Below are 12,918 nucleotides of genomic sequence, written 5' to 3'. Positions count from 1 at the left end.
CGGCCAATACAAGACCGAAATAGTTTGATACATGTGATCATTTTGATTCATCCTTAATTTCATTAATCCATATTTAATACCGAATCTCTCATTAATGTCATTTATTTAAGTCTAATTTCTCTTTCATTAATTAGTCGATTACTCCAAGGCAAATTTAATTTTAAATTTGAATTTTAGCGCCTAATTCAATTTCTCTCGTTAGTTCCTTTAATTAATGATTCCTTCTCATTAATTTTGTTTTGTTAGTGTAAAAGCTTCAAATTTTTGCTATATCAATATTTGAATCTTGGTCAAATGAATTTAACGAACACAAGTTCACCAATGGCCCACACATATTTGTTTGTCATGATTATATGTATTTTTAATTTTAAGTAAATTTTCACTTTTCTTAATGAGTGACAAGTGTTTATTAACAAATGCTATAATTAATTATTAAAATTTATATAATAATAAATATAAAGATTAATTATATTGGTTTTTGAAAGTTGTCATTCACTTTTTATTTTTTTACATTTTAATTATTCCATCATTTTACAGCGGTTAATAATTATGTCCCGATGTATTACATTTTATATAAATCATTAAATTATGATATTTTACATTTAAATGACTTATTTACAATCATATAAAATTTGTAAACATAATTAGTAATATATTTTTAATCTTAATTTTTCGTCCATATCTCTATGCATCCCAAGTATATCCCAATATATCTCTTAAAATTATCTTTCGGATACACTTTACCTTTTTTAATACTTTAAACCTTTTAACTTCACATAGATATGATGGTAGGGTACATTATAGTCCTGCAGTTCACACGACCTCCACCACTCCTCAATTAGTCTTTAGTCTCCATTGGTACATCAGATTTGACATCATGCGAATATAACAAAGGATTCACACGTGGGAAGATTTGACATCTTCTAAGGGTTGAGTGGCTCCTATGACTTTTGTGTGCAAGCCCCACGTGCATGTACATGTGCACAAGCTACTCGGCCGGTTTTGACATCTTCTCAAAGTTGGTGACTTCTATCGTGTCACACAGCATTTAGGTAACATGATTTTAACCTTGTAAAGCAAAAAATAACCGAAACCAACCCAATTTGATTGCACTCCGCCCAAATTTAAACCCTATAGTAGGGGGAAAGGGATACCCAATTATGAAGATGGCTGAGGTAATATTGGAAGTTGGGACGTCAATCTGAGCAACTTGATGATAGCTTTACTTGAGATTAGGACATCAAGCAAAACAAGGCTGGCTATACATATCGGGTCAGTTAGGTTCGTAGTTGGAAGAATTGAAATCAGCTGGAATGAGAGGGAATGTCATTCGAATGTTTGATTTTAAACCCCTATTCCTGCAAACCTAACAGGATCATAACGTGGAAATAAAGAATAATTTGAAATAGAAAAGGCCATGCTTATCATCATACAACTATATATATATATATATATATATATATATACTATGAAGCCTAATGCTGGAGTTGCAATAACTCAGAAGTGCAACTTTTTTCTCTACCGATAGGGATGGCAACGAGATGGGTATGGGGCGGGGCCCTCCTCCCTATCCCCACCCCGTGGTTAAAATCCTTGCACCCATCCCCACTGTCGGGTAAAGATTCAACCCTCATCTCTGGCCCCGTCAGGGATGGGAAATCCTCGACACGTACCTATCCCACAATGCAGTGAAGATCGAAGAACGAAGGAAGACGGGGAAATTTGCTGCTACAGTGGTGGTGGCGCCCGGCGATCTATTATTGTCAGAAAAAGAAAAGAAGAAAAAGTTAAGAACCGTTGTTGATCTATTACAAAGTGGGCTGTTAGATCTGTTACAAATGGAGAGAGAGGAAGAAGAGTGAATCATTGATTCATTGTGAAGATCGAAAAAAGACTACTAGACTGAGAAAGTGAGAAGTCTCGAAGATGAAGACTGAAGAGTGAATCAATGTGGTCGTGTGGCAATCGATGGTTCCTCTGTGCTACGGTGGCGGTGGCGCCTGGCGATTAATGGTTGTGCGAAGGTTGAAGGAAGACTCGTGACTCTTTGAGTCCTTGTATGTCAAAGGTTGAAGGAAGACGAAACAGGCGGAAGTCCTAACTCCTAACCTAATACCTTAATACATTATATATAAAAGGGTATATTTATAATTCACAATCAGGGTCAGGGCGGGTTCGGAGATTTATAAGCAGATCCCATCCCCGCCCTGTCTCCAGTCCGAGGCAAAAAAAAATTCCCAAAACCCGACCAATATGCATTTGTGACTGGGGAAACTCCACCTTGTTCGGGGTGGCTCAGATCGGAGACCCAGTTTTGTGGGTAAAATTGCCATCCCCGTCTACCAACTTTAACTTTATCAATGCTGTAATCAGATTCGGTTTGGATCCAAATCCACCGGCAGTAAATTATAGATAAATTAAAAATTAATTGATTTTGTATAATATATAATAATTTCTAATCAAACTATATGGAGTTAAATCTACCTCCAATTTGTCTATTATTTAGATGCAAGCTCCAATATGCAAATCCAGAATGATCCAAATGGATGTTGAATTCCAGTATTTAACCTTTGGAGTCCATTGGTAGTTAGGACTTAGGAGTGTCAATGTTCTGGTTTTGGACCGTTTAAATCAAAATCAATTTAGACGGATTGGACAGATCAATAAGGCATATTGAATTAGACCAGTCCAATCTAAAGTACTTATTAGATTGGAATGGACCCAGTCCATCCATAATGGATTTATATTAGATTGGGTCAGATAGAATCAATATCCAGTCTATTAATAGAAATATAAATATCGGTGTCAATGGATCAAATTTGAATTGAAACCAATTTAAATTAAAACTAATTTGAACAGATTGGATATTTCAGGCATTGAAGTCAACTGATCCAAAATGGTCTAGAATATTCATTGAATTGGATAAGACTGGGTCGGATTGGATCAAATCCAATACAATTGACAGAACTATTCATAACTACTCTCTCCCATAACAAAACATCTTACACTACACATCTTCCTTTTCCAAAATGTGTGGGATCCAGCTATATTGAAATGAAACAATATAGACAGCGTGTAGATGGCTGCTCTTTCAAGGTGAGCAGGTGACCTCTTGTAACGATGAGAATGAGAAAGCCAATTTGGAGTACACGCCATATACGGGCCGGGCCCTACAGCATACTGCCACTTATTTCCTTCAAGTCAGCAGGAAGGCCCACCAGAGTTTGAACTTTTGGGTTTGGGCCGCCCCTCTCTTGTCAAATATCTCTTATCACTACATGTGCCTGTCCTAATCTGCTAATGTTTTATATAATGATACATATTTACTTAGTGATAGGTACAAAGTCTTATATATATGAATATTATTTGATCAATTTTGACATAATTTGAATTTTAATATCAATAAAATCAAATTTGAATGTAAGTATATCCGATCCAATTGCAGCCCTATTACCTTGCCAGTTGAGTTGGAGATACGCATTTAAGATTTTAATACCAATATTTCTAATTTCAAACGGATTACAAATTTATCTAAGAATTCATAGAATGAATAAATAGTAACGGGTTTGGATCTGCGAATTATAGACCATGCAATTAGTTTGGGTTAGGTCAAGACATTCGGGTTGATTATGGGTTGGGTTGAATTTTGGATTGGGTTGTCATAAATGCTAGACCCTATATGTAAAAATAAATTACATGAAAATGTCAAGATTTAAAGAATTAACTTTAAAATTCTAAATAAAAATAAAAAAAAAACTTAAATATTTAACAATTTAAAGAGTAAACAATAAAGAGTAAAAACTAAATAGAAAAGATTAAAAATGGAAAATTTTAACAATACATAAATAGACCCAATTAAATTTGACAATCAGGTAGATGGATTGGCCCATGACACAACCCAACCTCCTATTTTCGAGTTGGATCAGTTCAGATCATTCTAACATTCAGGTAGTTAATATGAGACCCTAACCCTGTTTTTTCAGGTTGAATTGATTCGGATTTATAAGTTGGGTCAAACTTTTACCAGGTCTAACTAGCTACAATCTGTTCCCACATCTCTATCAACAGTAAAATTACAGCTGTGCATGTACATGGGGAATATCTCTGTCTAGCTAACTACTAATATTCGGTATGTATAAGGTGTGAATTCCACGTGGGTCCAGATGGAACATTGATGTATTCAATAGCGAAAGATTACCGAGTCCGCTGTGCATGATTTTATCTCTAATCCATCGGATCCCCACATATGTGAATTTGAATTTGCTTCTCACAGAATGTTCTTCACACCGACTTTATAATATGTAACAACTGTACATTGAAAATATCTCATGTTATTCATGAAAAATATTTCTAATACATGATAGGGCTGTGGCTATTGAGGTTGGTGTAAGGAAATGATCTCAATTCCATGTATATAATTATAAGGTAATTTTAGATGCATTGAAAATCGCATACCTCGAAACTCATTAGGTGGTGGGCCAACGTACGATTCAACAAGATCATGGTAGATTGTATCTCCTAGGGTTTGACTTTGAACGATACCCATTTTACTATATAACCCTCAAAAAGGTCCTAAGACTCCTAACATTCAAACTACAATCATATAAACCATAGTATTCTGTAATTAGAGAAAATAAATAATAATAAAAAAGAAAGAAAAAAAGGCTGTAGCCAAGAAGAAGGCGGAAAAACTTTGGCTGTTGGGGACCAACAGCCTTTTCTATTATAAAAATAAAAATATGCCCGTAAATTGGTGAACTACTACGAATATGCCTAACCCAAAAACTCTTTCAACAGAAAAGATTGTTGGCTCCCAACAGCCAAAATAAACCCCAGTAAGGCCATGCTCAAGAATTTACCTGGCGCCAAACAAGCCCAAATGGCGCTACAAAAATAGATAGAATAGAATTGGATATAGATAGACCCATATTTGATTTGAATCGAACTTAGAATTAAAATTGGATATTTAATAGCATAACTAAAGTAAATTAAAAATGATCTAAATAGTATTTATTATTAACAAAATTATCTAAAAATTGACTTTAGTATTACATTTCATGAATAAAATAAAAAAAAAAAATTACTTATATGAAAATTGAACATATTTAAATTCCAAGTATACAGAAGCATACATATATTGAATTGACTTGGATCTAAAAGGGGTGGATCGATATATCTGATCCAATTATAAAGAGATCAATTTCAGACCACCATATCATTTTCTAATTCAAGTTCAGACAATTGAATACAGTTTGGAAACTGTACACCCGAGGTTCAAATTAAGGCATCAAATTAAAATTGTTGCATTAGTCTGGGATTGTTCCTTCACTCTCACCTAATTAATAATTAACATTTCAATGATTCAATCAACATATTTCCACCCCCAATTTGACATTCGAGATCTCAAATGTCATTCGTCACAGAATATTAAGTTCCATGCGTTTAAGTTGATAGCACATCAATGATGTATTCGTACTAAATATAAGAAATGCAAGTTGGGAAGACACTATTACGTACAAAGAAGCTTTCTTAATCTGTTTATTTAGAATCAAAATACACATGAATGGTCCATACATATATACACCTAACCCTCAAACAAAATAATTGAAACCCTAGTTTCAAATGTCGAACCACTGATTGTTAAAATTAAAATTTAGTTGACCTAGGGATGAACAAATATTTTCTTTATATTATTATTATTATGATGATGATGATGATTTGCATTGGTGTAAAAGTATGGGACTGCAAATTAATTGAATACAAATTTTGGTCTAATTTTGTTTTGTGTTGTAAATTATTTTGTCAATTTATAATGAAAACAAAGCAAAATAAACTAGGACCCAAAACAAAAATGAACCAAATGTTACAATTTTCTCATGCATTTGTACTAGTGCATATGGAATTGCACCGAAAACAAACGGGAGCCTAAGTTGCTAATGCCACAAGCATGGTTTTTAAAAACGAACCGGTGGCCGAACCGGTTAGGGGTCTGGTTACCGGTTCGATCAGTCCGACCATTTGATCCGAACAGCTGGTCCGTTCTGACAAAAAATAAAAAATTTGAAAAACAGTTAAAACTGTTTGAATGGTTAACCAGCCGGTTCAACAGTTTGCTGACCAAAATCTATGATTTTGGGGGAAAAACGGTTTTGGAAGAAAACGGAACCGGTCAGGTGACTGATTCCCGATTTTTCCGGTCCGATTTTGAAAACAGTAACCACAAGAGTGCCAATTTAACCTGATCCGCAACCCATCCGCTTGGTAGTTGGCAAGGACTAATCAATTGTGGGTGAGGCGGAGTATTGATCATGATTCATGACTGTGGCCTGTGGTGGGGATTATACCTACTTAATTTCTTCTTTGCTTTAATTTTTGCGCCAGAAATGTAATTTGGATAGAAGTTTCTGATGGGTTTATCCGAATTCAGACCAATTCCACACCGACCCCCTACGTTGCTTACCATGGGACCGAGGAGTTTATCTTTTCTTTTATTCGGGGGCAGTTGTCGTAGTTGTCGGGCTACCAACCCTCCCGGACTGTAGGGTACTTGGTAGAGGCTGCTTCAAGTCTTCTAGAAGTCAGAACGATTGTATTAGGCCAGTGGAGAAATTATAACCTTAGTTTTTTAATTCATAACTTTCTTTCTTATGAGGGATATTACACACCAAAAAAAATCATAGGCTTTATTCGTTTTCTGGGGGCGGGTAATTAGTTGGTGAGCCCTAAATAAATCTTTCTGAATTTCCAACCTGGGTAAGTAATATCTTTCTTAAATCATCTGTCCATGGGTAATGAAAATTGATAATTTCTATAATATCACTTTTTTTTTTTAATAAAATAGTCATTTTATAATTTTACCCAGAAAAATAAATTACTGTAAATGTGAAGTAATCCAGATAAATGTATTTACTCAAATAAATAACTTAGCTAGACATGAATGTGGCCATAATATAAACAAATAATCAAGTAGACTTAATGGGCCTAATATGAGGAATAAATGCAATATAATCAACAGAAATTAGAAGAATAAGAAATTAAGGGGAGAGAAACCTAGGTCCATTATCGGGAGCTTCTTTGTCACATTTGTTCAAGAATTTCCAAAAGCCATCCATGAATCCATTAAAAGTTTCACATGGACGTTTGACTTGCACTCTCTTTCCCTCTCTCTCCCCTCTGAACATCTTCCTCTCCGTTCTTCTTATTTCTTCCTTTTTGTTGTTTCCGTAAGAATTACTTTTTCTGGGTCCTTCTATTTGTAGTCAGAAAAGGCTGCCAAATCATTACATCTCAATTTCTTAAACTAGAAAAACCCAGAGAGAGAGAGAAAGAGAGAAGGGGAGAGATTAAAGCTTCTGTTTCACAGATGAAATGCATCAATCTACTGTTTTCATCTTTTATGCTGGTTATGGTTGTCTTTCCTTCTGTATATACACATCTCCATGTTAAAAGTGTCTACAAGGGATCTCTAAGGACAGGCAAAGAGAAAGCAAAAAGAAGAGGATGACGCCTGCCTATAGCATTTTATTCCTGCCGGGGGCGTGACAACCACAGAGAGCTCAGAGCTCGGAGCCGGTGGAAGTACTCAGCTATCGCCAAGAAACATCTCGCCGCCTGCCGGGTCGTCAAGATTTGGTGAAGCCGGTGAAGGGTCTGCTGCCTCAGATTATCAGCCTGTCACACAACCAAACAACATTTTCTTGCCTCAATTATGCAGTGCAGAAAGGGCCACGAAAAACCTAACCCCGGTTTAAACCTGACCGGAGGTCACCAAAAAAAATGGCAAAAAGTTGACCCGACCCGTGAACCAACAAATCGGGTAGATCACCCTCCGGGTTACCCCTTTTCAAACTGTTGTTTCTAATTCATGGTTGGCGTAGATGGTAGAACCATTCGACCCAGATGGTTAAACCTATACTTTTGATTAAAAAAAAAAACCTTGCGGATCCAGGTTGAATCATTGACCGTTCAACCAATACTTAGGGGTAGGGGTACGGCCTTTGCCAACTCGACCCGAACCCGATCTACAAATCCAGGAAATCTCCTTTTCCCCTCACCGTACGTATTAATATCTCTGTCTTCTCTCTGATAGACACGAAGACGGTTAGGACCATGACATCATGTCCACATGCGTGCAAGCATGTGGGGTCCATGCTCATGGTTTTGATTCCCATAGTAAGTTCGTAGACCGTTCGTCCCTTCCACGCAAAAAGTAAATACAGAATACAAGAGCAATGGAGGTTGAATTTAGGAGGAGCTCCGGCCACGTACCTGTCTAACGAAACCTTCGACGGTGGAGAGCTTGTTCATGGCGACGGCCATCTGGCCCATGTAGTTAGCCATGTTAGGAGGGCAACTAAGAGCGTCGGAAGCGATGGTGTCCGAGAGGGATTGGCGGAGCGCTTCCAGCCCTTGCGAGAGAGCCTCCTCTGCCTCATGCGTCGATTGTTGCAGTCCACAGATTCCCAGGATCTGCTGCTCCGTCAATGGCTCGATGTGATTCATCAGAACCTGTACAGGTGATTCGATTATTTATTTAGCAGAGGACAAAACGAACGGTGCATGAATAGTTTTCGAGTTTCATCAACTTAGACAGACAAACGGAACAGATCGAAAGAGAGATTCCTGGATATGGAAGTAATAGATACAGCTTTAGAGCACCAGGGGAATAAACTACAATCGACCCTTTAATGGAAAAGTTACGTAATACATTACTGGAATGCAGCATCTACGGCAACGACGAATAGATGCATACTGAAACAAATTAAGCATCTCGTTTTCCATGGCATTATTCAAACTCTCTCATACAGAAACAGAAATTGTGGCAGTGAAGCGCCATTTCTAAAACAAATTCAGCCTTTCCCGACCGCCTCCAAAAGTAATAAACTAATGAATTAAAAGAAAAGAAGAGGAAGAAAGAAATGCATGCAGCCTTGAACAGTTGTTTTGGGTTGTCGATTTCGACATGGAGGACGTATACATTTCCAGAGCTCAAACTCAAAATATGAAAAAAGCGTTGGGTACTCGTGCATGAAAAGCCTTCTTTTTACGCTAGCACAACCCTTAATAGCAACCCTCCACGATATCTTTCGTCATTGTTGATTCCATTACTTAGTATCCCGACAACCTAATCCTCATGCATTAAATAAAAATCTCTCCTTCGGTAGTTCCTCGCACAGTTTCCCGTCATATCTTCCGTTCTCTGTACTTTCTCTCTGTCTTTATTATTTCCATTTTCAACGCAAATCCAATTTCTAGCACAGGTTAGGTTTAGGTGTTCAAACCTATGTCTATTCGATTTTTTGCTATTAATTATTCTCTATGTAACGTCAATTTTTTGGGTTCTTTAAAGACATAATTTTGGTAGAACCTAATATTTCTGGCAATCCAAGCTGGAATATGTATTAACTTGTAGCGGAGCAGTTGTTTCTCTATTTCTACGAATGGTTTTTCAAAAATGATATGAAGAATTTATTGGGTTTGTACCTTTATTAGTTCGGATGGCCGGAATCCTCCCATCCACATGAAGCAGCGCTCTGCCGGAGTTTTCCACGTACCGGAGACAATATGAAAAACGTCAGATTTTACGACCATGCTCTTGAGGTTCATAATCGCATCGTAGTGCGCTAAACAATTGTCCACGAAGAGACGAAGCTCGTTTTCCGGTAAGTGTTCTTGCACAGCTGCTCGGAGCTCACACATGAGCCGGTGGTTCTCCTCGAGCCATCTCGCATACTCCATGTCGAACACTGTAGCATCTGAAACACAATGAACATGATCAGTAAATGAATTGAATTTAACTACGAGGCATTGGCAAATTGAGCTGTACAGAAGCAATTTGGCTGAGGAATAGAGGAATGCCTGAGCTTAGATTGCTGATACCAGCAGGAATGCCTGGTTCTCCTACGAGAGTTCCTCCAGCAAAGAATATACCCTAGTCAAGAAACAAAACAACCCTGCATTTTTCAGCAGTGTCCAAAATCTCGAGATTAGAAGCTTTGGAATGGTTGTTCAAAGAGACCAACCTGAGTTCTAGCCCTTTGAAGCTCCTGTTCCAGCTGATTTAGCCTTACCCTACTTGACTCTAGCTGCTGAACATAAGCCTGTGACGGATCCCAAATAAAAAAGAAATCAAAGATCCATATTTTTCCCTCATTAGCACTAAAACTAGTTAATTTACTTGCAGACAGTAGACTGACCTTCTTCCGTAGCCTGCTCTTCCTAGCTGCTTCTCTATTTTGAGCGAGCCTTCTTAATGTCTGGTCAGAAGTAAATGAAAGCACGGCCATGATCAGTATCAGACGTTGTTTGAGAGAAGCAGCAAAAAGTATAAATTTATTTCTCCGTGGAAAGGCGATCAAAGAAGTCACCTTTGGGTCTGGTGTTTTTGGTCCTTCTTGCTCTGAACTTGATGTTGGGCCCTTGCGGTTTACTGCTTCACGCTGTCCGAAAACAAAAATTAACAAGAATCAAGTACTGATGAATTGAAACAGAAAAATATTTGGAGATCGATAATCTCGAGATAATTAATTTTTTTCTTCTAATAATCTTATCCGGAATCCTACCTTGACGGTTTTGGGTGGTTCGGTAGCAGATGCCGAATCCTTCCGGGGATTAGCCAACTCCATGGCCGGCCCTGATGATCTCTTTGAACCACTGCTTGTTGTAGAAATTAAAGCTACACTTTCCTGCGAAAAATAGAAGAAACCCGCTTCAAATTATCAGTAAACGAAGCCCAGAAGAAATGAATTAAAAAAAAAAGAATCTTCCTAGATTTGAATCCCATACCTTTGCAGTAAATGGCTCTACATGCATGGGCTGAGAAGGGAAGATATTCAGAGTTGGTGGTCTGATCACTGGGTTCTCTGCACAAATATATTGGTTTTCAACGATATAATTAATAGTTGGATGAGAGAGAAATACAAGAGTTCTAGGATCATCATACATTTGACGCTCTCAGGCGTCCCAAACAAAAAAAAGAAGAAAGAAAGATGAAGGAAAAGAAAAGAAGAAAAACTGATATACCCTCCTCCTAGCCTTTCCAATACGCTAGAATTTGCAAGGAACTTATGATCAATTTGTTGATATGTCATGGTCGAAAAGAACAGTAAATTTTTTTTTTCCCAAAATTCAAATTTTCATTTCACATATTTCCTCGGAATGAATCCAATCAAAACAGTACGGAACAAACGCAGATTTCAATTGTTCATCTGCTCAAAACGCTTTTCTCATTACCCAAACGATCTCTATTGCAGAAGGATATTATAAATAATATCAACAGCTATCTCTGGTTCCCATGAAATAGCTATAGAGATCAAAAGTAAAATCCATAAAGAAAAAAAAAACCAGAAAAGGAGATGCATATAAGAGGATGATGATGATGATAAACTCACGTCTTTGTTCCTGAAGTGATGAGTGATCTTGTCCTTCGAAGTACAAAAAGAGGGCTTGATCCAATTCACCCACGTCATAAGCTCCAGTATCCTTACTTCCGCTGTCACAAACAAGAACGATAAGAGACTTTGCACCAGTAATTAATTCAATTATCGAAGGAAATTGACGGGAAACGAAAACATGGGTTTGGCTTTTCTTGCTTTCATCTATAATTACATGAGACTTCCAGGGACAGACGAAGTTGATTGCATCATCCCAAAAGAAATTTGATGGTGGTGTTGTTGTTGTTCCGTTCGGCTGTTGTTGCCTTTATTAGCAGCCATGAAACAAAAGGAGCCCAGCTAGGTTTCTTTCCTCATCTGCTTTAACAGCTCTGTACTACTCCATTAATGGTGAAACGGCGCTTTATTTCTTTCCACGAATATCATTTCCCGAACTCCATCACCACGGACAGAAGAGAGTTGGGACGTGGGAGAGAGTCTGTTTTTGGTCTAAAGAGCTTAAAAGATATAAAAGAATAATAATCGAAGAGAATTGAATGCAAGGAAACAATAGCAGAAGCTTTTTCTTTGCTCTCTCACCAAAACCCCTGACGACTTTATAAAATACATAAACAATTTTCAAATTTCACAGAGAGAGAGAGAGAGAGAGAGGGAGGGAGAGAGATTGAGCTGGTAAAACTAAAATCCTTCCTCTCTCTCTCCACACGCGGACGAAAACCACCGTAGACTTCTGAAAACTGCCCCAGTAGAAGGTGGAAACCGCCGTTTCAAGGTCTACTGCACCGCTTTTTTCGGTTTCTTGTCAGAGCTTCTCTTCAATCTTCATTAGACAAAAGTACAATAATACCCTTACCATTTTATTAATTACCTACCACACCCACCCACAGGCCACAGGCCCTCAGGCATGCCGACCATCCGGTGTAAACGTGCACAAAACAGTTTGACGTTGCCGCTCTTCATCAAAATCCTCTGTTTTCTGTTTCCGGTTACGGTTCAAATCTTCCCACTACGCCACCAAGAAAGTTAATCTTGATAGGGCCCAGAACCAAGATAAATAAAATAAATCAATGCTTTGGGCCCACTTTTAACCAGTCGATAGAATATCACATGTTGGGCCCTCTCAACTCTCAAGTCTAAATTGCAATTCAAGGCTATCTTTGGAGCCAATAGGTATTTTTGAGAAAACACTGTTGTATTTACATGTCGTTTTATTAGAAAACGCTCTTTATTTTCGTTTGCGAAAATATCATGGTTTTCAAAACAGAAAAATTGGGAATCTGTTAGGTGATCAGTTCTGTTTTATCTTAAAATTGTTGATTTGGTCAACAAATTAATAAATTGGGTGATTAAATCATTTAATCATTTTAATCATTTTTTTTAATTCTTTTGTCAGAATAGATCATCTATTCAGTTCGAATGATTGGACCGTTCGACTCAAGAACCGAATCCCTAACCAGTTCATTGTCCGATTCGATTTTAAAAACCTTGAAAACTACCAAAAATACCAAAATAGGACATTTTCTCA

At 37.4% G+C, this 12,918-nt stretch overlaps 1 protein-coding gene across 1 annotated transcript; it reads right to left on the bottom strand.

The window, feature by feature from the left end:
- Positions 1 to 6,883: 6,883 nt before the first annotated feature.
- Positions 6,884 to 12,138, bottom strand: LOC104603482 (bZIP transcription factor TGA10-like). Its single transcript, XM_010267525.3, has 11 exons — positions 11,608 to 12,138; positions 11,391 to 11,491; positions 10,786 to 10,862; positions 10,563 to 10,685; positions 10,368 to 10,439; positions 10,197 to 10,256; positions 10,023 to 10,100; positions 9,859 to 9,931; positions 9,484 to 9,755; positions 8,269 to 8,508; positions 6,884 to 7,671 (listed from the first exon to the last, which is right to left on the bottom strand). The coding sequence occupies exons 1-11, from the start codon at positions 11,712 to 11,714 to the stop codon at positions 7,522 to 7,524; spliced, it is 1,353 nt and encodes a 450-aa protein (XP_010265827.1). The 5' UTR covers positions 11,715 to 12,138; the 3' UTR covers positions 6,884 to 7,521.
- Positions 12,139 to 12,918: the final 780 nt, after the last annotated feature.

The sequence above is a fragment of the Nelumbo nucifera genome, chromosome 2 (genome assembly GCF_055504915.1).
Source record: "Nelumbo nucifera cultivar China Antique chromosome 2, China Antique-T2T, whole genome shotgun sequence".
Taxonomy (NCBI): Eukaryota; Viridiplantae; Streptophyta; class Magnoliopsida; order Proteales; family Nelumbonaceae; genus Nelumbo; species Nelumbo nucifera.
Note: the sequence above shows the minus strand (reverse complement) of the source record. Positions and strands in the feature narration are given on the sequence as shown.